The sequence below is a fragment of the Parasteatoda tepidariorum genome, chromosome 8 (assembly GCF_043381705.1).
Source record: "Parasteatoda tepidariorum isolate YZ-2023 chromosome 8, CAS_Ptep_4.0, whole genome shotgun sequence".
Taxonomy (NCBI): Eukaryota; Metazoa; Arthropoda; class Arachnida; order Araneae; family Theridiidae; genus Parasteatoda; species Parasteatoda tepidariorum.
Window position 1 is genome coordinate 12,236,091 of NC_092211.1, and position 26,972 is coordinate 12,263,062.

At 31.0% G+C, this 26,972-nt stretch overlaps 1 protein-coding gene across 2 annotated transcripts in view; it reads left to right on the top strand.

The window, feature by feature from the left end:
• LOC107453928 (limbic system-associated membrane protein-like) overlaps positions 1-26,972 on the top strand; it is an 86,668-nt gene that overhangs the window by 50,084 nt on the left and 9,612 nt on the right. For both annotated transcript variants that reach the window (XM_043043863.2, XM_043043862.2), the window contains exons 2-7: positions 3,614-3,726; positions 7,860-8,067; positions 12,195-12,350; positions 14,248-14,376; positions 16,941-17,240; positions 22,940-22,996. In XM_043043863.2, the coding sequence (XP_042899797.1) occupies positions 3,614-3,726; positions 7,860-8,067; positions 12,195-12,350; positions 14,248-14,376; positions 16,941-17,240; positions 22,940-22,996 (963 nt within the window). The remainder of the gene's footprint in view (positions 1-3,613; positions 3,727-7,859; positions 8,068-12,194; positions 12,351-14,247; positions 14,377-16,940; positions 17,241-22,939; positions 22,997-26,972) is intronic.

Sequence of the window (26,972 nt, forward strand, 5' to 3'; positions counted from 1 at the left end):
TGGGTGACCACTTGGATCAGTCTGCGTAGGGACCGAGGGTGTGCGGTATTGGTCCTCGTTAAACTGTGCTACCGTAAAGTGCTCGACTTCGCGCGCAGGTCGTCGGGCTACCGAAGCGGGGGTGCCATCCCCTCCGCAGAGGATCAAAATTGTGATGGCATGTCTTCGGATCATCCTCCGGGATGCTTCCCAGACCGTCGCCAATAGCCCATTGTGCAGCTCTAGTGTGACGTAAATTAACAACATTATTTTTAACGTATTGCATTACATTGTTAAACAATTGGTACATCAACGTAAAAATATGCAAACCGATTTGAGCCTCGTAAAAACAGTAAAGCTATATAGTATCACCTCATTATTAGGATTTTATATAAAATCTTATAGTGCGTCTAATAATTTGGCCAGGGACCGTAATTGCATTAAACATTTTATCATGTAGGCATTTAGAATTTTATATAAATTTCAACGAAAAGGAATTGGGGAAATTTATTTTCTTCGATTTCATTTTTTATATTAAAATGAAATGAAATTATAACAAATTGGATTACAACTAATTCACCAAACTACTTTTGAATACTACAATATTTATGGAATCATATTAAATTTAAATAATTGTATTTTTTTTTTATTAAGAAAGGTAAATGTATTAATACATTGTCTTATAGAAGTCAATTTCATTGAGAGATACATGAAATAATTTCTTTTACCTTAAATTTGAACGACTGCTTTACACTTATATCCCACTTTGTGTTTAAGATATGCATTTGCTTAGATTTAAACTTTATAAAAAGCTTTTTTTTTTAAGTATTTCCAAGTTTTTATTTTCATCTTTAAGAAAATAACTTAAATAATAAAAGGATATTACTTAAATAAATTATCAAATTAATTTTTTGAGAAGTTTAAATTACAATTATTTAACAAAATAAGTTATTCGCAATGTTAATTCCTTTTTGGAGAAACACAGTCTGTAAAATGTCTCCTAACTTTAATTTTTTTAGCATTTTTTGTAGAAATAGGATCGATAAATAAAAGAGTCTGGACCGTTAAATACAAATTCAGTGTTTAACCCTTTGTTGTCGCCATATTTTATGAGCGCGTGAATCCATTTTTGGCTCAAAGCCGAGAGGACAATACAAGAGTCAATGGACGTTTTCATTTGGTTGCCAACTTTTTCCACCATTTTAAACAAACATGATTTCTCCTATCTTTACTTTGATTAAAAGAGTTGCATTCAGAATAAGTCATATGACCCTTACGTAATAATTTTTCTGTATATCACATACATAGAGAAAAACATTCTGGTAAAATAACCGTACTGTATGGTAATGGCATTTCTGGTTGAAAAAAACATAATGCTGGTATTGAAAACAATATTATACTGAATTTAAACTATTAATTTGGTTATTTTTCCACTCATAAGTTAATGGTTTACTGGAAAATTCTTGTTCTTAAAATTATATTTCTTATTACTTCACATTCAGAAAAAAATACAAAACTAGTAAGTAAATATAATCGAAAAAAATAGTTTTTATGTTTCGTATAACGAAACAATTATTTAGGTCTATTTAATATCTTTTCTAAAATGGCTGTAGAAATTTCGAACTTAAACGATTTTTATGATGCCGCATACTGTCGTATCAATTATTGATGACACAGATTCCCTTATATATATATATATAAAAGCTTATATATATAAAAGCTTATTATATATATATAAGTTTTTTTTATATATTGTACGAGATAGTTTTGTAAGGTGGTTTATGAAGGCTGCTAATAAAATTTTAAAATGTCAAATCATTATCTTTCGCTTTTATTCAAAAATAAAATATCAAAAATGGCGGAAACAACAAGAATTTTAAACATATTCGTTGCGAGAAAATTGATAACAATTTTCTACATTACTGCTGATTTTTAAAAAAATAATAATACAACACAAATATAAACAAACATAAGTTATTCTCTTTCTCGAAACCCTTTTTCAGTGAAATTTGAATTAGTTTAAAGCAAATACTGGAAGAAAATTTTAAATGTCATTGCTTTTTTATTTTTTTTTATTTGCAATTTAGATCGCAATGAAAATGTATTCATCATTCCTTTGTTTAGTCTATTTTGTTTACATATGACGCGGAATGTTTTAAAAAAATTAAACTTAGAAAATTTAGGAATGCTCTTTGAATTTTCACTAAAACAATCCACCTGTTTAATTTTCGGATTATTAAATCCTTTCACTTTGTCGAAAGATATTGCAATTTATTTTGTGCACGCTATCCTTTTGTGGATAAAAACACATCAGAGACTGTTATTTCATCAAGTATATAAGTGTTGCACAACAGAAGGTTACCTAAACGCTATCTAAAATGAATTTCCTTTTTAAACTAAAATTAAAGAGGAAGATTAATAAAATTATTTACTCGAAATATTACCTAAGAGATAGTAAAATTATTAAAATATATTACCTGAGACATAATAAATCTACCTGAGAGATTAATGAAATTAATTATTCAGGATTTCTATATGTCTAACTTTCAATTCAAGTTCCTATCCTTTCCTTAAAAGAATGAAGTTTATGCCTGTTTAGGTAGAGGGGGTGCGATTGTTCTTGTTTTCCAGTGGCGCCATCTATGACCAAGAATTCGACTTCTGTCACGCCATACGTCACACCCGTTTATAGGGCGGACCCATTCATACATCCATTCATTCGTCCAGAGATCGTAATTTTGACCTGAATCAGAGAACGATCGATCTCCAATCCAGTACCCCCAGAAGTATTGATTTGTTATGGGAACATGCAGGACTTTTGCGACTCGACAGATTTAACGTGCATCAGTCACTTTANACGATCGATCTCCAATCCAGTACCCCCAGAGGTATTGATTTGTTATGGGAACATGGAGGACTTTTGCAACTCGACAGATTAAACGTGCATCAGTCACTTTACTACACAGGGAGTCTTCGGGCGGCGGGGTTCGAACCCACGAACTCTCGGACATGGGCCCAACACCCTACTGCCCAGGCTATCCCGGCCCGGCCATGAAGTTTCAAATACTAAAAAGAAAATTTTAAATATCAAAATGCAAACACATTATTGGCGGGGAACTTCCCTATTGAAAAATACTAAGTTCTCTTGTTGTAATTTTTTTTTCTCATTCTGATATTCTGTAATTTTTTTTTCATTCTGATATTCTGATATTTTCAGTATTTGAAAGTTCTTTTCTAGGTTTGTCTGAACTCATTTTTTCTATACTACAAATTTCAATCTACTTATAGGGGTGAAAGAAAATTGGCGATAAAAATTTTATCAATTTTTATAGCGTCTTCCAATATACTTTTCGTCCTTTAATACTCATACTTCGAACAAATGCTTTGCCGAATATTTCTAAATCTGTAGTTTACAATTTACTGTTGCATTTTTTTCAGGTATAATATTAGAAAATTTAATCCCTGTGAAATGTTAACACGTTCTATTGGCGATAATGTTAAGAAACATATAGTTCTTCATGAATTGAAGAAAAATCTAACTCACATGTTTCAATAAAAGTTTTTTTCTCTATTATACTTTCAACATTTCAATTTTAATGTATATATAAATACATTTTTTTATATACAATTTCAGAGCGACAGAATGCGGGAGGACCCTGGTTCTCAGAGGGAGCTGTGAATCTGACAGTTGCCGAAGGAAGGACGGCTACACTTCCATGCGTGGTAGAAAATATTGGTAACTACAAAGTAAGTACTTTTAGTTTCCAAATCCATTTAGAGACGGGTACTATAATCCAATGTTTTTGAACATAATATATTTCGATAGACGATACCTGCCTCATAGAAAATGTTCTCCGAGAAAATCAGTAAGACCGGATTCTCCATGGGTAAGATAAAAGCCGGAGTTCCACCTATTTGCGTCAAATCAGGCCATCAGACAAGAAACATGACCGAAACTTAATGATAAATAAGTAAATAAAATTAAAAATCATAGCATCCGACTGGACAACAGATTAGACTAAATAGTTGACATTAGCATTCTGGTGAGCAAGAAGAGCATCAAGGTAACAAATGTAAGATTGCCCAAAGAATTCAATAAACTAGCTACCAAGCTCCAAAATATAGCTATTTACACAAACCTGCCATGTCTTGACACACAAACCATTGCTTTCTTGAGCCTCAAACCTGTCATGTCTTGATACACAATACAAGTCTTTTCTTGAGCGTCAAACCTGTCATTTCTTGAGACACAAACCATTCTTTTCTTGAGTCTCAAATCTGTCATGTCTTGATACACAATACCAGTCTTTTCTTGCACCTCAAACCTGTCATGTCTTGACACACAAACCAGTCTTTTCTTGAGATTCAAACCTGTCATGTCTTGATGCACAATACCAGTCTTTTCTTCAGCCTCAAACCTGTCATGTCTTGATGCATAACACCAGTCTTTTCTTGAACCTCAAACCTGTTGCTACCAAGCTCCAAAATATAGCTATTTATACAAACCTGTCATGCCTTGATACACAATACCATTCTTTTCTTGAGCCTCAAACCTGTCATGTCTTGATACACAATACCAGTCTTTTCTTGATCGTCAAACCTGTCATGTCTTGAGACACAAACCATTATTTTCTTGAGTCTCAAACCTGTCATGTCTTGATACACAATACCAGTCTTTTCTTGAACCTCAAACCTGTCATGTCTTGACACACAAACCAGTCTTTTCTTGAGATTCAAGCCTGTCATGTCTTGATACACAATACCAGTCTTTTCTTGAGCCTCAAACCTGTCATGTCTTGATACACAATACCAGTCTTTTCATGAGCCTCAAACCTGTCATGTCTTGAGACACGAACCTGTCTTTTCTTAGTCTTCCCGCTGCATGAACTCATCACTTAATCGCACAATTGGTTATGCTGTAACAAACACTTGCCAATTATCGACTATTTAGCATTACTATTGTTGATTTGGTAAATTACCGCGATACTTACCAATTATTGAAATAAAACTTTTTTTAATCAATCCTTATAATTTGATAAGGAATTTATTATTCAATTTTGAGACTTCTACAATTATTGGAAATTGTGTTATTTCGCATTCTTGTCAGTTAGAATGATTATCCATATTTAACACAATAGTTACAAAATATCAAAATGATACTGCTTTAATTTTTCCCTTTTAGTCTGGTGAGTCACACTTTAGTCCAAAATAATTTCCATTTCAGTACTTACCATTCCATTTTCTATTTCAACATGATTATTTTTCCTGAATAACGTCATAACAGCAATTAAATGTCCTGCACAAAACATAACTCAAGTCATATGATATCTAAAAATGAAACTTATAAAATGTCAATATTCTAAAAATTGAGCAGTTTATTTCGAACTAACATATTAACGTTAAAATTCTTTGAATATGATCCCAAGTCAAACTTTTTGATGGTTTTCCATTGATATAATCTTGATAGTAACCAACATAAGTAATCATCATCTCAATATAGGAATTCGAACTGATTTGTGATGGTTCAACATAAGAATAGCAACTTGTTTTGATGGTTTGTTCACGTTGAATCACCACAAATTTGCATCATAGAATCTTAGAAACCAAATGTTGGAATGATCATGAACCACCATCGTCCAAATGTAGGAATTCGGACTGATTTATGATGGTCTAACATAAAAAAACTAAATTTTTTGATGGTATATTGCTAAGAATCAACAAGAATTCCCACTAAACCATCNATTTGTGATGGTCCAACATAAGAATAGTAACTTGTTTTGATGGTTTGTTCACGTTGAATCACCACAAATTTCCATCGTAGTTTCTTAGAAACCAAATGTTGGAATGATCATGAACCACCATCGTCCCAATGTAGGAATTCGGACTGATTTATGATGGTCTAACATAAAAAAACTAAATTTTTTGATGGTATATTGCTAAGAATCAACAAGAATTCCCACTAAACCATCATGGAATGCATAGTTGCAACCATCATGAACCTTCACGAATCATCATTGATTGTTGGTTCATGAGAGTCAAACTTCTCTTGATGGTTAACCATCACAGTATTAAAGTATCGTTTTCGATCATAGAACGATGTAAGTTTGTTGGCATATCAAAAATCATGAATGCATAATGGAAAATGTTGGATGATGGTGGCCATCTAATGATATTGGATCATCATGAATCGCGCTGAAAACAACATAAGCCATCAAGAATTTTGAATTGCGTAACAATTGGTCATAGTAACCTTTTAAAAATTCGTAAATACTGTAGTCGTCTTTTCAAAGCTTGATTTTTGATGAACTGTGTTACAAATAGGAGAAAAACATCAAATTATAAAAAAAAGTCAAAACTCATAAAAAATTAAATAATTTTGGAATTAAACTAAGAACAGAAAATACTACGTAGTGTAAATTTTTAATGAATAAAAAAAGGAATAAAAGTAGCCATATTTGATGATAAATAAGTAACTGATTGCAATCGAACAGCTTAGTGAAAGAACATGTTTGCAAAAGTCAGCTTCAGAATATATAGAAACATAAGGATGCTATTTGCAAATTATGACTATTCAAGAAAACCATGCAACAGAAATATTTATCAGAATGAGATGACTTTTAAAAACATTAAAAAGAAAAAAAAAATTGTCATCGCGGAGAGGCGATCACTGGTTACCCATTGGCAAAGTGGTTGTTGTCTAACTTTTTATTAAAGGGAATTGTGAATAAAAGAGAATAAGTTTAGGCCTTGGCATCGTTTTTTTCCCTTGCTTCAACTCTAAAATTTGAGACAGTGTCGATCAGTTTGGGACCTTCTTTATTAGTCATATTCATGGGAATTAGTATTGAAAACGATCCAGTTTGAACTGTAAGTCAGAATTTCTAATTCTTAATTAGAACAATAAAAACAAAAATATCGTTCAAATTAACTAAAAACAGAAAATACTAAGTAGTGTAAAATTTTAATGAATAAAAAAACGAAATAAACCAAAGAAACTTTAGTAACCAAATTTTATGATAAATAAGTAACTGATTGCAATCGAACAGCTTAGTGAAAGAACATGTTTGCAAAATTCTGCTTCAGAATGTATAGAAACAAAAGGATGCTATTTGCAAATCGGGACTATTCAAGAAAACCATGCAACATAAATATTTATCAGAATGAAATGACTTTTAAAAACATAAAAAATAAAGAAATTGTGATCACCGAGAGGCGATCACTCCTTACCTATTGGCAAAATGGTTGTTGTCTAAATTTTTATTTAAAGGAATTGTGAATAAAAGAGAATAAGTTTAGGCCTTGGCATCGTTTATTTTCCTTGCTTCAATTCTAACCTTTGGGACAGTGTCGATCAGTTTGGGACCCTCTTTATTTGTCATATTCACCTGAATTAGTATTGAAAACGATCCAGTTTGAACTGTAAGTCACAATTTCTAATTCTTAATTGAAATAATAAAAACAAAAATATCGTTCAAATACTGAAATTCTTTTTTATTCACAGCTCAAGAAGTATTTATGGGATCTCTCTGGTCCCATATCTCAAAAATAAACTCACCCACTTAATGCATAACAAAATTAAAAGCGGAAAAAAGTATTCTGAAAAAAATTACAAAACAGCTGCAGTAGCCATAGCAACGCATGCAATGACGGCGCATACGCACTGTTTACTATCACTATTGAACTCTATTGTAAAGTGTGATGACGTTCAAGTAAGATTCCCTCGCCATCAAACCCTAAACAATACCCATTTTGCCAATGGCTAATAATATCATTTAAATTTCACGGTCAATCCAAACTCAAAATTCGTGCTCAATTTTTGGAATATTGGCATGTGGCACTCTTGCAAAGTCTTAATATCGTGTGATTTCTGTTTTTGTCAGCTTGTGTGGATCCACAAAGACAGGCACATCTTACTGACTCTGCATGATCAGGTGATCACGCGGAATCCCCGCATCTCCATTAATCACAACAATTTCAGAACCTGGTGGTTGGAGATCAGGGACGTCAAGCTGGAGGACAGTGGGCAGTACATGTGCCAGATCAACACTGCCCCCATGATAAGTCAGACTCGCTACTTAGAAGTGGTTGGTATGTATTCAGTTTACACTCCTCAGAAATTTTAATTTAAAGAAACATATTATTTCTCAAGAATAGATTACAACTGTACTTGTTTAATTTTTTATGCAGTACTTATAATCGATACATTTGTACAAGTATATGGTTGTGCAAACTTTTATTTTTTACATCAGAACCATAATACCGCCTCGTTAATTGCTTATTAACAATTTTAAAACATTTCTTGGGAGCAATTTTGTTTTTAATTCAAAAATGGGTCATCTAGTAGTGAATGCTTTAAAATATATATGTTACTCTGAAGGACAGAAATTGGTGGTTGTTGACTTTCCCCGGTGAATGTTGACAATCACATAGTCGCTTTAGTAAATGTCTGAAATATATACTTGGTCTAGCTAAGTGCCACTATCTGGTATACTTTTGCTCGGTATGCCCTACATCAATGTATTTTAAGATTCAGTGTCATTGCCCGGCATGCCCTACATCAATGTTTTTTCAGATCAAGTGCCACTGCCTAGTATGCATATAACCAGTACTCCAAACACTGATTTTTCTCACAATCTATCCTCTGCAGATATTAAAATATTGAATATAATAATATCAAGGAATAAATTTTTAAAAAAAATAGTGCGTGAAAAAAAATAGAAAAAAAAATAGTCCCTCCACGCGGAAGAAGTTAAACTTCGAACCTGCGACGTTAATTGTAGAAGAATCAGCAGTCGTAGAAGGATCACTAGTTCTATTCAACGACTCTTTTTCATGCTCGTTTCCGTGCTCTGTAATCACGGTATGGCGGTACAAGTAACGAAAGTAAAAGTACAGTCATATATGATGAGTAATATTTCGGGGACATTTTTCAAAGCGACTATGACTGTTGACATTCACCGATGAAAGTCGACATTGTCTTGACATTCTTGACATTATTCACGGTAACTTATACATTTCAACTTTCTCTTTAATTTATATATTTTTGAAGCTCTAATTTTGTAAAAAAACAGCCCGATATTCCTTTTTAAAAATTGTAATTCAAAATAAAATTAAATATTAAATTTAAATAAATTATTTATAACATTATTGTAGTCATTGCGCACTTACAATAACGTAAAAAATAACTATTTCGTTAATAGTTATGTATCAAATATCTATTCCATAAATAATGAAAACCTATTGCGTGTCAGATAATCAGTTTTGCTATGAGCATGTGCCGACTAGTAAGTGGACTGTTTTTCATGAAGTCTTTTTGTATCACCTTCAGCAAAGTGTGGTATGATCCCGTAATCAATAACAGGTGTCTTATCCAACCCATTAGTGAATAAAGCATTAAGCTGATTAACCTTAAGTATGTATGAGTCGGCCAATCAGCGAGAGATATTATCCCGAACAGCATCATTAATTCCGATGCTCTCTCTCTCTCTCTTTCTCGTGTTTCCTCTACTGGAAATATTCCGAAAACTTGACATTTGTATTTTCATTCGTCATTTCACGTGCAAGTAACCTAAGTTGATGCCTCAATCAACCAAACTTTCAGCCAATTTTTTTCGAAATTACACAACTAATTAATTTAATTTATTTAAAGATGCAACACTGCTTTATTTTCCAGTTTTCGTTAACAACCAAATATATTCTGCTTCAAATAATTTTTGTTTTTCTTATTCACGTCTGACAAATCTAGAGAAAAGAAACCTGTTTTTGTGCCCACGAAACTTTTACTTCAAAATAATAGAATAAGGGAATACAGCAGAAATGGGTAAAAATTATAGAAGGATTATAAACTTTTCACATGCATTTATAATCAAGAAAAAAAATTTTTAAAAACTACATTTTCTGGTTTTTTAGTATGCGTTTTTCTACATTTTTGTCTAGACTACGTTTTTCTAAAAAAAAATAGTATTAGTTTTTAAAGCAAAAAAAAAAAAGACGTAGAGAGCAGCATTTTCAAAAAACCTTCGGGAAGATATATAACAGTATTAGAAGTTTATTTACTTAAATGATGCCCTCAACATTCGTTAAGATTTGATATGCTTTTCAAACGTATAAAAATGAAAATATTTTTTTNATCCCGTAATCAATAACAGGTGTCTTATCCAACCCATTAGTGAATAAAGCATTAAGCTGATTAACCTTAAGTATGTATGAGTCGGCCAATCAGCGAGAGATATTATCCCGAACAGCATCATTAATTCCGATGCTCTCGCTCTCTCTCTTTCTCGTGTTTCCTCTACTGGAAATATTCCGAAAACTTGACATTTGTATTTTCATTTGTCATTTCACTTGCAAGTAACCTACGCTGATGCCACAATCAACCAAACTTTCAGTCAATTTTTTTCGAAATTACACAACTAATTAATTTAATTTATTTTAGGATGCAACACTGCTTTATTTTCCAATTTTCGTTAGCAACCAAACATATTCTACCTCAAATAATTTTTTTGTTTTTCTCATTCACGTCTGACAAATCTGGAGAAAAGAAACCTGTTTTTGTGCCCACGAAACTTTCACTTCAAAATAATAGAATAATGGAATACAGCAGAAATAGGTAAAAATTATAGAAGGATTATAAACTTTTCACATGCATTTATAAACAAGAAAAAAAATTATTAAAAACTACATTTTCTAGTTTTTTAGCATACGTTTTTCTACATTTTTGTCTAGATTACGTTTTTCTAAAAAAAAAAATAGTATTATTTTTAAAGCAAAAAAAAAAAAAAAAAAAAAAANAAAAAAAAAAAAAAAAAAAAAAAAAAAAAAAAAAAGACGTAGAGAGCAGCATTTTCAAAAAACCTTCGGGAGGATATATAACAGTATTAGAAGTTTATTTACTTAAATGATGCCCTCAACATTCGTTAAGATTTGATATGCTTTTCAAACGTATAAAAATGAAAATATTTTTTTTAAATTAAAACATTTCAAAGGAGAATGGAATTTTTACATGCCCCGAGAATCTTGGGCTATATAATTTTTTTCAAAAGCAATGTAATTATATTTGATAGTTACCCATGACGAGAAATATTATCGTATCGGCGCATCTCTACTATGAAATTCGTGCGTATTTGAACCGGTACTTTTGTTTACTTAAATAATCTTAATTTTATATTTTCTGATAATTATTGATCTAACACTACATTAAATAGGCTCAATCAAAGCAGCTTTATCATAAATTCAGCTTCTCACCTGGAGAGTCAAGGCCTGGTTTCTTAGGACATGTCGGCGTTACACAACGTCAGCTGGAAATCAGCGCTAACACCTTATTGGTCAGTTTGTCAGCTAGACAGCATACGTCATCGAACGCTCAGCTTGAACAACGACTGACGCCCGAATCAACTGTTGTCGGATTACAACGTAGCGTTAACGACAGAAGCAATGGCGAACAACAGCCAACAGAGCATTGAAATCAGCCAAGATTTTGATTTTAACATTAAACAATGCTTCTTCTTCTTCTTCATTTAGCTAAGCTATAATGTGTTTTTTCTTGGACAAAATCATGATTTGTTCTCTAAATCACCAGTTGACGATAACAAAATCAATACAAATTCGAAATAAATACTTGTTTACGTTATTAACGCTTCATCGAACGCTCAGCTTGAACAACGACTAACGCCCGAATCAACTGCTGTTGGATTACAACGTAGCGTTAACGACAGAAGCAATGGCGAACAACAGCCAGTAGAGCATTGAAATCAGCCAAGATTTTGATTTTAACATTAAACATTGCTTCTTCTTCTTCATTTAGCTAAGCTATAATGTGTTTTTTCTGGGACAAAATCATTATTTGTTCTCTAAATCACCAGTTGACGATAACAAAATCAATACAAATTCAAAATAAATACTTGTTTACGTTATTAACGCATGCGCAATGCGAGATATTGTCTGAGTTGGACCGACTGCTGACATTGAACTGACTAGGGCCTGGTTTGTTAGGACAGGTTGGCGTCAGCGGGACGTTACGGGACGTTAACGTCCCGCTGACGCCCAGATAAGGAGCTTGTCCTAAGAAACCAGACCTTCAGTCGCTAAATCATTCAATTGCGATAATGCAGATGAGCTAGAATACTTTCTGAGAATTTGTCTAGTGTAAATTGAGTGAATATGTAAGAAATGTTGCAGCAAAAGTTGATAGGCATTTTTTTCTTCTTGTTTTACAGTGCCTCCATCTATTGTCGAACTTAACACGAGTTCAGATCTGAATGTGAGAGAGGGTGCCGATGTCAATCTTCAATGTCAAGCATCCGGATCACCAAAACCAATCATCAAATGGCGAAGAGAAGAGGAGAAAGACATCATACTGGGACCAAAACGAGGTATTCCCTCCCCACCTTCCTTATTGTAAACTCTATTTTAAAAAATTAATTCAAGCACTACGTATGTAGGAATAATAATTGCAAGGAATTGTTGTTGTTGTTCATTTACGTCGCACTAGAGCTGCACAATGGGCTATTGGCGACGGTCTGGAAAACATCCCGGAGAATGATCCGAAGACATGCCATCGCAATTTTGATCCTCTGAGAGGGGATGGCACCCCTGCTTCGGTAGACTGACGACCTGCACGCGAAGTCGAGCACTTTACGGTAAAACAGTTTAACAAGGACCCACACCGCACACCTTCGGTCCCCACGCAGGCTGATCCAAGTGGTCACCCACCCTCACACTGACCGTAGCCAGTGATGCTTGACTTCGATAATCTGCTGGGAACCGTGTCTTAACGATCAGTCCACTGCGGGACATATTTGCAAGGAATTAGTGGTTTTAATTGCCTGCAACAATGTTGTTAAATGCACTGTTAAAAATTTCTCAGAAAAAATTGTTATGTAACAATTTATTTAATTGTTATTTTACCATATTCAAATAAAGCAGTCAAATAATCATAAATAGATGGTATCCCAGCAAAAACATAAGTTCTGGCCATTCATAAATAAATGGTATTCAAACTATTAACCGTGAGAAAAATCTGCCTTCACCTAATACGGTTAAACAACAAGAATTTTACCGCGCCAACGTGACTCACCTAATGAAGCCACTTACTTCCTTGTAAGTGGATACATATTATAGTCGAGAGTAATCTCGTGATAGACAGAACGGGTGTAGGAATCCCAGCGTTGACATCACAATATTTCATCCGCATGAAAAATTTCAAGTGGCTTGCACTCCGCAATTTGTGACCCAGGGCTGTTAGAATACAATACTCAAAGATTGCAGCACTATAAAGCTACTGAACTGCTAGAACTATGTTCATTAAAAATTCTGTTTTTACAGTATTAAAACCATGCTAATTGTAAATGGTTAAAAAAGCGTATAGTTTCGTATTTATGGTTTTTTAACCTTACTAGTTGTAAACGGTTTCAAAACCGTTTAGTTACAATAAATGTTGTTTACCGTTAACTTACTGTTAATTGGTTGAACAGACTGCTGCCGGCTATTTCACTATTATTTGGGAATGAAAATTCAAATAGTATGTTAATTTCATAGAAAACCGTAGAGTCCAACTCAGACAGAAAAATGATTCTATTTACTCTATGGCTAGCAGTATAAACTTCAATTTCCCTGTAGTTTTGGCTTCTTTGTTAACTTTGAAAAAGTATAAAATATTCTTACGATCTTAGAATTTAAAATGTGTGCTTGACTAAATTTTTTTTTAAAAAATACCTGCAGAAAATCTGTTGGTATTATATCAATTTTTAAAAGCTTTCGATTATTTAAAATTTTCAATTTGTCGATGATTAAGAATAGACTCTGCTAATAAAACAAGAAGATTTTTTTATTTATTTCAAAAAGCTTTCCCTATTATCTACAACAAAAAAACAAGGAAGCAAACAGTTCTCCCAAGTAAAGCCTGGTGATCAGCCGTATTGCGCAAAACATCTTAAAATGAAGTCTTCAAAATGGCTAAAATAAATTTCTTTTAAAATCTGCAGTTATTTTAGAAAATCTCTAAAATATTTATAAAATTTGAATTTGGATGATCGGGATTCGATTCACCGCGCGTGTCTGATAGCATTCAATTTTCTTTGAACGTACCTTTCTGCCACTTTAATGTGATGTCCCTCGGCGGTTGAGGATCATTGCTGCGAAGATCGGAATACCAAGGATGAGTTCCATACCATAACTAAATAACACATTAGATGTTAATAACCAAAACTGTTGTGTGTAGATGTTAATAACAAGTGTAGCAATCTCTCTCTCTCTCTCTCTCTCTTGTAGTGAAGACTGTAGAAGGAGAGTACCTGAAGCTGAAGAGGACCAGCAGACTAAGCATGGGAGCATACCTGTGCATTGCCACTAATGGCGTACTGCCCTCCGTCAGCAAGAGGATCATGCTCAACGTCCTCTGTAAGGATTTCTTTTTTTCTTCCTTTTTTTTATCATACCGTAAACCGGGGCGAGTCTACCCATTTTTTCAGTTTGTCAACTTTCAAGTGGTCAAACTTTTGTAAATATTAAAGAAAAAAGGCTTTTAATAGGTGTTTCGGAATGGCTATTTATCCCTCTTTAAAGCTGTGAAATCGATTTTAGAAAATATTAACAGTTATGCTGTTACTGTATATTTTTACAGAATTACTGACAAATCTCCCGTATGGGGCGAGTCTACCCATTCTACTAAAATGAATGTTAACATTGTAAATAATCAAATTTTACTATTAAATTGTTATTTTAGTTACTATATAGGATATTTATGAAGTAAAATTCATAACTTTATTATATATTCCATTTTTTTATTCATAAAATAACACAAATTGAGTATTTGATCGATTATCACATTTTGATCACAGTTTTGTTTTTATAATCATTAACATTATAAAATAACATTTTTTTCTGATTATTGTTGATAAAAATAAATTAAAATTAATATAAATTTACAATTAAATAATTAATAAATAATAATAATTAAAGATTATTAACAAAATCGAAATTCAAACATTGGGAATCATGAAAAATCCTTTTCCCATTCTTTTGGGAGGTAATAATAATTTATAAATAATAATTTATTTAACTTGCATTAAATAAAAAAAGTTAATTTTGTAATATAAAAATTGAAAAAATAGGTAAAATAAACATATTTTATATTTACATTTATATTTAACCTATAAATTTTCTTATTAATGATAAATTTATCAATGCAGAATTAAAATAATATACTCAAATTCATTTAAAATGACTTAATTTTAATATAAACAAAGTTCTAAATTATATTATTATGCTTTATTAAAACTAAATACGAATGGGTAGACTCGCCCCGCGAATTCTGGCTTTTTGTTTACAACAGCAAAACTTACATTCTTTTTGTTTTTTTTTAATATAAAATTAATGTAATCTTAGTCTTAGATAAGTTTATCACTTAACCAAAGTGAAAATAGTAATAAAAATAATATACTTACGGAGCACCAACTAAAAGTTTGCTGATTTTCAATACAAATCTCTCAAAAGACGTTTGAACAGCTCGGTTAAAAAGACACCAAATAAATAAACACGGATCAAACTACTACAACGCCATCTTCCTTAGAGTCTGAACTAAGTCCTCCGTCGGTAAAAAAAATTTTATTTGTAATTTAAAATGGTGAAAATTAAATAAAACTAAAATGGGTAGACTCGCCCCGGTTTACGGTAGTTCTTTATTTTGTCCTTTAAAAGATTCGTGGTGAATTGTTTCTTTTTTGCAATCCTGATTGTTAACTTTGTTACGTGATTGCAAAACTTGAAAAGTTGTTGGCAGATGTAACCGAGGTGTGCTTGAAAAACTATTTATTCTATGAGTAAGCCGTCACAGACCTCAACTATATTGCAGAGAGAAAGCAATCCACACCACAACAGGAAAAAGAGAAGTTCCAAAACAACACTAACGATTTCAATAATTCAATTATATTTCATAATACTTAAAATCATTAATTTTGTTAGATATTATGAGGGAATATATAATTAAAACTCTATACGGGTTGGCACAAAAAGGTTCGGGAAGATCAAGTACGTGCTGATTCATGTCTCGATAAATGACAAGATTTTCATCTGCCATTCTTCACAGATATATTAGAGAGCTTGGTTCTTTTTGGGGAGGATTCACATTCGAGTGTTCCAAAAGGGAGATTGGACCAGTGGTCGGAAAAGCTACATTTTCCAAACTACAACTACTTTCCTTTTTTTAATGCAGCGACTACAAACTACTTTCTTCGAAATGTAGTCACGACTTTAGAAAACAAACTGGAGGACTTAATTTTCACCAATATTCAAAATGGTTTTGAACAAAAAATTGGCTTGGTTGAATATGAGGAGATATTAAGTAGTTTTAATTCATGTTTACATGAATAGTTTTTTTTTTTCAATTCGAAAGCACTTTCTTACGAATTTGTACTTCTAACTTTTAAACTAAATGCCTTTCTCGACAGGGATTTAAGAAATGCTAAGAAATTTATAATGTTTTTTAGCATTACTCAGTTATTATTGAATTCGAGTTTGATAAGAGTAAATATAAGAATCAAATAATCTAAAACATGCTTAAGGGTGAAACTTGCGAGTGGTTTTTAGCGGAAAGCAAATAGAAGAAAAGCAGAAATATTGGCTGCTTTTTCTTCAGAGCACTCGCAAGCAATTACCGATTAATATTCCAAAAATGAATTTTTTTACTTATTTGATTAATTATATGTTTATTGTTGACTCCTACTGTGAATCGTTTTATCAAATTCAATTTTTTACAAGAATTCTAAATATATTTTTAGAAAATTGCTATCATGAAAATTTCATGTTATTCGTAAATAAATAAATTTTTATTGATGTTTTTTGATACCTGTATTATTTTTCATACCACACGTTATATAATGAACTTCCCGAACTAGAATGTTTATATATTTTCTGCTTTTACTTCCTCAAAACACGTTTTGTTAAATGTGTGTTCAACATTCCAGTTGCTCCAATGATACTGATTCCCAGCCAGCTGATTGGTGCAAATATAGGTGAGGACGTCACTCTGGTGTGCAACCTGGAATCCCACCCGAGGTCTGTGACTTATTGGGTGATCAGTGGTGGAATAGTCATCATCACCAATAACAAATACCGCGTGATGACAGAACCATCTGACTCACCTGCATCCTACAAAGTGAAACTGAAGCTCCTCATCAGGGATCTTAGACCCCAAGATTTTGGATCCTACACCTGTGTGGCCAAGAACTCTCTGGGGGAAACAGAGGGTGCCATTTCACTCTATGGTATGCTGCCCAGATACCAAAATAAGGTTTATTTTAACTCAGCAGAAACCTTTTAATCCCAGAAAGCATGTAACCTTGCATCTGAATTTTTCTTTTATTAACACGAAAATGTTTGTACTAAAAATCTTTTCTCAATAACGCAAAAATATTGCAGTTTCAAAGCTTTCATTCTAAAATGATTAAAAATTATTTTTAAAGCTTTTTTAAAAAGTATAACTCACTTAGGTTCATAATAGGATATAGGATCAAATTGCTTTGTTCATCAAAATTTCAAGACAAGGTGGATTTTAGGTGAGCATACAAGACTCGGAGAAAAAAAAACTTATAATTGCCGAGATTTAAGATTATTTTCACCTTGGGACTAGCTTTATTCAATGATTTTTATCATGCTTAAAAACTCTAAGTCCACCTCGATGTAAGGTTTTTATATAGAAGGTTGTTTTCCAAGGTTTCGGATTAGGGTAATGTACGTAAAATAGATCAGATTGTCTCAGATCTCGTTTAAAGGTGGATTACATGTAAGCAGCATAACAAACCTTTTTAGGTTTACATAAAAAGGTTTTTGCTGGGTGAAAATAAACCGTATTTCGCTATATGGGAATTTAAACCTAAAAAGGTTTGTAATACGGTTAAGGTTTAAGCCTGTTAACCTTAAAACGAGATCCGTGACCATCTGCTCTATTCCTCGCACATTACCCTAATCCAAAACCTTGGAAAACAACCTTCTATATAAAAACCCTAAATCGAGGTTGTCTTAAGATGTTCAAGCGTGAAAAAAATCATTTAATAAAAGCTAGTCTCAAGGTGTAAAATAATCTTATATCTGGGTAATTATAAGATTTCTATTCGCAAAATCTTGTATGCTCAGCTAAAATCCACCTTTTCGTGAAATTTTAATGGAAAAATGCAATTTGATCCTATCGCTAGTGTGACGTCAGCTAATACGTCATTATGTATCCATAGTGACAATACTTTTTAATAAAGCTTTGAAAAATAATTTTTAATCCTCTTAGGATGAAAGCTTTGAAACTGCAATAATTTAGCTTTATTTTGAATAAAAGGTTTTTAGTACAAGCATTTTCTTGAGAATAAAAAAAAAATTTCCGATACAAAGGTTGCTGCAAGGTTACATGCTTTCTGTGTGTGATGTGTAGTACGTGTAAATTGTATAAAAGGAAGATTACGTTTCTATTTTGTGTGAGTAACAAGAACTGAAATATCAAAAGGAATGTCCAGCCATAAACACGAACGATTAAAAGCGTAAGTTTTACAAAATTCTGAATGAGTTTTTTTCCGTATAGATGTTACCGGCAAAGTTTGAAATTCGCTATTCTATAGAATGCCTAGGCATTGTATATAATGCCTAAAACTAGTCATCAATGTATGAAACGATTTATATTTCACACATTTCCTAGGCATTCTATAGAATACCAAATGAGAAACTGACGAAGTATGCAACACATCTCCGATTCGTCAAAATGTCGTTAAAAAATGTCAAATTCAAAATGTTATTCAAGCCTGCCATGTTGCAGCAAGTATGTTAATTTCTCCTTTTTTATATGAAAATTTTGCTTCCCTTAAAAAGAAAGGCATAAATTATGTTTTGTACAATTTCATTTTTCTTTACGCATTTTGAATAAATTTTTTAATGGCACTTTTAAAATGCACATCATTTACATAAAATACATTACATTTTGCATACTTTGTACCTCAATAACATTTGTCATTCCATAGAATACCTAGATATTATATACAATGCCTAGGGAAAGTATGTAATACTTCTCTTAGTTCATATCTTGCCTAAAAACATCTGGCATAATATACAATGCCTAAGCATTCTATAGAATGCGTTTTTGGAGTTTCATACTTTGCGTATCATACTTTGGCGTATTTAATCGGCGTTTCATACTTTGCCGTATTATAGACAACAAAAAGTTGAAACAAGCTGAGATATAAGTTTGGTAAAAAATGAAAGGTTAAAAGGGATCAATTTGTATAAACTGACAGACTGGATCCTCTTCGAGAAGCGAGCTTGAATCAAAGAATATAGAGAAATCAAGCAAAGAACATCCCCTCTATATTCTTTGCTTGAATTACGGTTTAGAAGGTCAGAGAGCATAGAAACAGGGGTGAAACTTCGTAGTTTATGATGTTGATAATTTTAACCTCATAGTTTAATGATTAAAAAGATCATTTAATAATGCTAAAAACTTCCATATGAGCAATTCTACAAATAAACGCCAATTAGGCAGCCAAAAAAAAATTTTTTTTTCTCGGGAGCACACTATTTCTACATGAATTTTCTCTTTTTTACACCCTAAAAAGGCAAGAAAAAATCGTAAACATGAAATTTTTTCTTTGTGACATACTCTTTATGATATACTCAGATAAATCTGAGCGATTTATTCAGATAAAACGATTTTTACATAAATATAATATTATTATAATGTCTCTCTAAAATGTATTTATAGAGATTTCATACTATAAGATTAATTTTAGTATAAAAATAAAAAATTAAAAAAATTTAATCAAAGTTCATAAATTGAAAAAATCGGGAAAAACTTAAAATTCGTATTTTGTCATTTGAAGTATGTCACAAAGAAAAAATTTCATGTTCAATATTTTTTCTTGCTTTATTAGGGTGTAAAAAAGAATAAAATTTATGTAGAAATAGCGTGTCCCCCCCCCCAAAAAAAAAATTTTTTTTAAATTTTTGTTTGGTCGCCTAATTTGCTTTTATTTGTAGAGTTGCTCCTATGAGCAATTCTACAAATAAACGCCAATTTTCATACTAAAATATAATCTTATAGTATGAAATCTCTATAAATACATTTTAAAGAGAGATTATAATAATACTATATTTATGTAAAAATCGTTTTATCTGAATAAATGGCTCAGATTTATCTGAGTATGTCAGAAAGAGTATGTCCTACTTAAAGTATGTCGCAAAGAAGAAAATTCATGTAGAAATAATGTGCCCCCTCCAAAAAAAATTTTTTTTGGCCGCCTAATTGGCGTTTATTTGTAGAATTGCTCATATATCAAATTTATCCTTTTTTGTCTGAGTTATTTTTGAGATAATCTAAAATTATCAGTCGTTATGATCAATCTCAATAAATTCATCCAATAAATTTATTTCAGAGTTTTTTTGATTCCCAGATATGTAGTAATAGTTAATTTGCTAGTTTCCCTATTCTGTGTTTTTCTCTCACTGCTGTTAAAGTGACAGCAGCACATTACTAATAAAAATTTTAAACAATTTTAAAATCTTTTGAATGGGTGTCATGTTAATTGCAAATGATATTCAAAAAATTAAAATTAAATTAATCGGTAAGTCCGAAAACCAGTCATCTCCCTTTTTTTTCTTGCATTTTAAAGTTTAGTGCAATATAAAAAGTCGAAAACTAAGTGTAAGTACTTTTACCTATGATATAAAATCTTTAGGTCCTCTCACCTGGTATGGTACATTTAATGCAGCGAAATCTCAATTTAATTCGAAACTATAACATATCCTGAAAGTGACCGTTTCTCAAACTAAATTGGAAAGATTAGTCATCTCCAAGTTCTAATTATTTTTAAAATTAAAAATATTAAGTGTTGTTGTGGAAAAATTGCAGTTGAATATTTTGTAGCCAATGATAGCGATATCAAAAAAATAAAAATACAAATCGTTATATATAAAACTGATACTAAACTATGCACTTTCTTATCTCTCTTGAAAAATTAGTTTTGTTGGAGATGACCAGTTTTCGAACTCATTGATTCAATTAAAGTATTTACCTCTTGTGACTCCCGTGCTACATTTTAAATGATCAATATTTAAACTTTTTTTTACCGTTTACGACTACTAATGCTCAACTCCGTAGACTTGTAATTTTGAACCCAATCCAGAAGACAAGGGGCCCCTGGCCTGTTCATACTAACAAAATAGGTGAAAAAGATCCAGTCAAGAAACCATATTGGGTCAAAGCTCTTCTTTTGACAACAAATGGAAGACCAAAAAATGTTTAAAAAAATTATGGCTCTCTTCTGTAGAATCAAATTTTTAAGTGATTGGGATAAAAAACTGTTAGTCCACGTCAAAAAAAAATAGATTGCCTGGATAAATCTTCAACAGAATACCTTGGCCTTTGAAAAGGGAAAATGAAAAAAAATAGATATGTTTTAACTTTGATGCTCGTAGCAATCAGCTTCCTCACTCAAGTACATAGTATAGTACTACTCTGTACATAGTATAGTACTTCTCTGTACATAGTATAGTACTACTGCGTAGTACTCTGTCTCAACGATAAATGTACGCGATCTCTCTTAAATGTACCTGATAAAAAATATACCTATATGGATATCAGTTCTTATAGATAAGGATATTAGTTCTTATATTATTATTAGTATATAATTTCATGTATCTGTTTCTTTAATTTTGAAACGCAAGCTTAATGGGAAAAAAACTGAACGAAAATATAGAATTTTGTAAAAAAGAACGATGGGTTATTAATAAAAATTTCGAGTTTGGGACATTTGTGAAGTATTTTAAAAAAAAGTGCAATAAAATTAAAATTAACAATCTTTGTACTACTTCATTAAATACTAAAAAAACATAAAATAATTGATTTCAGAGATATTTTCATATAAATTCTGTTATAGTAAGTAAAAAATCATGTCGGCAGAGCATCGCCAACAACAAAAAGTCATTTAAATTCTTTATTTCTGATTGAAAAATTAATGGCTAAGCTCTGTGGGATATTTTTGTTTACATTTTTGAAACTTTTGTATTTTTCTAGAATCTTCAAATGTCGATCATAAAAATACTTCAAGTATCACTAACAACAAAATCACTCTCCATTAGTAGATGCTCACAAAAGTCCATCTTATACCGGATCAATTAATTCAATTATTAACTGCAACTTTGATCATTCGAAATGACAAAAAAAATTTACCATCTTTAAAAGAAGAAACAAAAGAACTGAAAGCCTTAATTTTTATTGCGTTAATGCATTGCAAAGACAGAGAAAAGAGCGGCATTTTCTTCATCTAATGAGGCTTCGATTCTTAAATTTCGGATTTCAATGATATCTTTCTCTTTTTTTACATAATAATTTTAAAGGTATTCGTGAAATAATCATGGAGAAAACAAAATAAATTGTCTTTACATAAATGAATGTATTAAGATTTTTCTTATCAAGCATGTTTTTTTTTTTTTTTACTCCTTGCTTTAATTCATTTTCCAATATTAATTTTTGAAAGTGTAATGATATGTTTTTTTTCTGTAAATATACGAATAATGACTAAAAACTGCAATTTGTTTTTCTTTCTAGAAAAAGCACAAAAGAAACCCATTAGAGTTTATTATTTTTGAAACAATGATAACTTAAATAAAATATAAAACGTAATAATATGAGTTATTATTTTTAATTTTCGGTAACAAAAGACGGTATAGAAAAATTACCAAAGCTTCAATTATTTGAACCTCATAATCCAATGTTGTAATTAAGTAAAAGTGTTCTGTCACTATGATTAAAAAAATTAACTTTATTGAAAATCTTTTTTGATTTTAAATTAGATTAGATTTTGATTTCTTGTTATTCGAAGGCGATTTTTATATCCAAATAATAATTTAAATGTGATGCAAATTTTAAAGAATATACAGTGAAAAGGTTTTTGTTTAATTTGTGGTTGTTTTTTCTTTCAATGCTGTTCAGCCAAACCAAGTGAGGGAACAACGAACTCAGAAGAAGAGTATCAAGTGTATGACAAAAGTGAGTGATGACTGAAAACATTTTCAAGTGTTATTTAATTTTGTAAAGCGAAAAGTTTTTGGTTTTTTAGTTTTGACTAAATCAGTTGAAAAATCTTCTATAACCATATTTAATGTTTTACTGATTATACACTGTAAAAAAATCGGTAAATATTTAACCAGTATTTGGTGCAAAGTTTCTTATTATGCTAAAGTTTAGTTAAACGAAATATCATTTTATTTCAGTTACACTATAAATTGTGAAGTATGATCGAGAAATATTTCCATGGTGCAACTGACTGCACCAAAATTTGGTAAAAGGAGCAAAACTTTGACGGTGACTCTAAACTAAACGATATTTCTTTACGACGCCATGAATACCAATTTTTGGTGCAACGTGGCTCAGAAATTTTAACAGTGCACCACGAAAAATGAAATAAATGCATTGTTTCACAAGTTCAAGACATGAATTCGGTTGAAATTAGATTTGGAAAAAAAAATTAAAAAATGCTTATGAAACATTAAATCTTGTTTTGAAATATAATATTTAATTTCGAGATTGAAATTTATATCAAGAGAACAAAATTATTTGCAAAAGTGATCTATAATAAAGTTTATTCTATATCTATATATTTACAAAAATGTGTACAAAAATATGCGATTTTTCATACTTTGCAATAAGGTTTAAAGCTTTCAGAGGTTTGACGTTCCGACAGTAAATTATGAAAGAAAACTAGTATTATTTAACACCCTATACGAGAAAATCTGCCAATAAGTTTGTAACTTGTATCGATTATTTTAATTGTCATTTACAGCAATTACATAAAACTTCGAAATTCTTGCTTAAATATTTATAGAGATATGGACATTTTTATAAAAAACTAATTTTTTTGCTTCCCATTTTTTTGCCATAACTTTAAATATATTCTGGGAAATTAAGCAAAATTTTTGTACCAATTTAAAATTAAAGACAATAATTTTGTTTTAATATTTGAATTTTTAATTCTGTTTCAAAATTCACTTATAACTACGTATTTTAAGTAGTACTGTGTGTTTAAAATTATTACCATAATTTTGCAGTGAATCGTACTTGGCAACTAATGAAAGTAAATCTTAATTGAATATCTTAAAAACGTAAAAATTTCCCAGTAATTTTTATGAAGTTTTCGTAATTTTTAAAATAAAGCTCAATATGATCAGGGGCTTTCCTTAAAATTTTATTTTATTGTAATGTGGATGACGCTGCCTTGTAAGTCAAGACATCGAGAACAAAATAAATTTGTGGAAAATCCCCAATCAGTTTGGGCTACATTTCAAAAACTGCATAGAAAATTGCTCGAAATTTTCTACATTTTTATAAAAGTATGTTGAATTGTTACTGTTGCTTAAATTTCCCTTATTATTAAAAATAAAGTTCTTAAAGTAATAAACAGCCTATTTCTCTTTTTTTTAACATACCTAATAATAAAGGGAATCTATTTCATATTTCAAGCAAAAATTATTGAGATTATTAAGAAAGTATTTTAGAATTTTATCAATTGGTACATGGTAAAAGGATCTAAGTTTTATGTCCTTCATTATTAAATTTCTTAGTTCTATATATTCTTAAATATTTGATTTACTAGTAAATAATATGTTTATGATGTATATACACAAATTCAAAATATTTCTCTTCTTCGCAGTGACATTCATAATCAAATATATTTTCCCAAAACGTTTGGTATTATCATAGTTAAAAATAATTCTACCAAGAACTGAGAAACTTTAGAAGAACTTTTTGAAAGTTATTAACAAAATGTGCATTATTCAAATTTTTATTTTTATTTTGTGGAATTTTACTTATTTTAGCTATTACAAGTGAAGTGTAAATTAGTAAATGAAAAGTTAATAAGATCTTGAAGTTCCTGGCCAAATTATTAGACGTACTGTAAGATTCTATGTAAAATCTTAATTATCAGGTAGGATAATCTACAACTTTAATGTTTTTGAGTGGCTGAAACCGGTTTGCACTTATTTATGTTCATGTATTAATTGGTTAACATTGTAATGCAATGCGTTAAAAATAAATACAAATGGGACGTATATAAAAAATCTCCTCTATAAAAACTCATTACATTTATGTTTGAATATAAGAGCATTGCTTATAAACTCGTGCTAAACATGCAATTATTAAAACACGACGGTGAGTCTAATAACTTGATCTAACTATTATAATATACTAATATAATGCCTGATATAATAAATATTCGGTATTTATATAATATATCGTCTCATTTAACCAATTTATACACTAACGTAAACAAGTGCAAACCGGTTTCAGTCATGTAAAAACCATAAAGCTGTATAGTATCACCTGATAATTAAGATTTTACATAGAATCTTATAGTGCGTATAATAATTTGGCCAACGATTGTAGGTATTAGACTGCCCTGATAAATATAGGCTGATAAATATAAGCTAACAAATATAAGACTGTCCTGAACACTTCGATACTATATTTTGTGGACAGTTATCCCATCTGCAGTCAAAATTGTTATGGCATGTCTTCAGATCATCCTCAGGGATGTTTCCCATCACGCAAAGCAACTCTAGCGTTGCACTTCCACTTTGTACAGATCTCGGGCGACGCGAAAAGCAATAATGCGGTAAGATAAACTGAATCTGGTTATCATTTAATTAAAAGCAGATACAGTCTGATGAATTTCTACCTCTTACGTGGATCATCACATCAAATTTTTAAATCGAAAATAACGTTCAAATGCAAGCTGAGTATGATACCTCAAAACCTATACTTTTATACCTGTTACAGATGCATCCACTGTTGCCAATTTTACATAAATATACTGAAAATCTAATCATTTGCACACTGTTAAAATTTTCTTTCCTAAATTATGGTAAAATAACTGGCCAGCTGTCTGTCTATCAGATCAACCGTAAAGTTTACGGTAAAGAGCATTTTTTTCCTTTATGGTTTTGAAACCATTTACAACTAGCATTTTTCAAAAATGTAAAAAAAAAAAACTTATATTTAACTAGACATAGGAGATAAGGTTAAATAACAATTTATTGAATGGTTATTTTACCATATTTAATCAAAACAGTCAAATAACCATAAATAAAATGGTTATCAAACTGTTAAGTTTGAGAAAAACTGTTTATTAACTGCTTTCACCTAATACGGTTAAACAACGAGAATTTTGTCACACCCACTAGAACCATCTAATGAAGCTACTTAGTTCTCTGCAACTGCGTGGATATCATATCCGAGCTGGTTTATCTGTCAGTCTCATAACCGGCAGAACAAGAGTTCGAGTCCTAGTGTTGACACCACACTATTTCCTCCATTCCCTTCAACACATGAAGAATTTACAGTGCCAGGCACTCTCCAATACCCATCACCTTAGGAAAAAACGAGCTCCCATGTCTAGTTAAATAAAATTTAAAAAAATTTTCGTTTTTGAAAAGTAGGGGAGAGTGGGGTCAATTGTAACATTTTTTACTTAACTCTTTTTAACTAACAAAAAATCCAATATATTATTAGTATTAATTGACAGACGAGTAAAGTAGACTATCGTCTACTAGAAAAAAAAATAAATACCTTATTTTGAATGTTATTATATTAGTTATTAACAATTTTTGACAGTCGTGCACTTGTTACAATTGTCCCCACTTACGGGGTCAATTGTAACAGTTCATAAATTCAACTAAAACATAGTTAATTATACATATTATCATAGTTGTGATATATTTTTTTATTGATCAAAATAGTAGTGATATTTTAGGAGTAAAAATAATAATGAGCAGAGACCTAAAGGGTTAAACTTTTAACTTTAAGGGGTTAAAAATTTTAATTTATGCTGTGAAAGGTGACAAATAAAATAATGCACATGCAACATAATATAAATGATATAGGAAACTATTGGTGGTTCTTAAAGAGTTAAGTAATGGTTTGTAAACATAAGATTATTTATTTTCAGCTGTTACAATCGTCCCTTTAC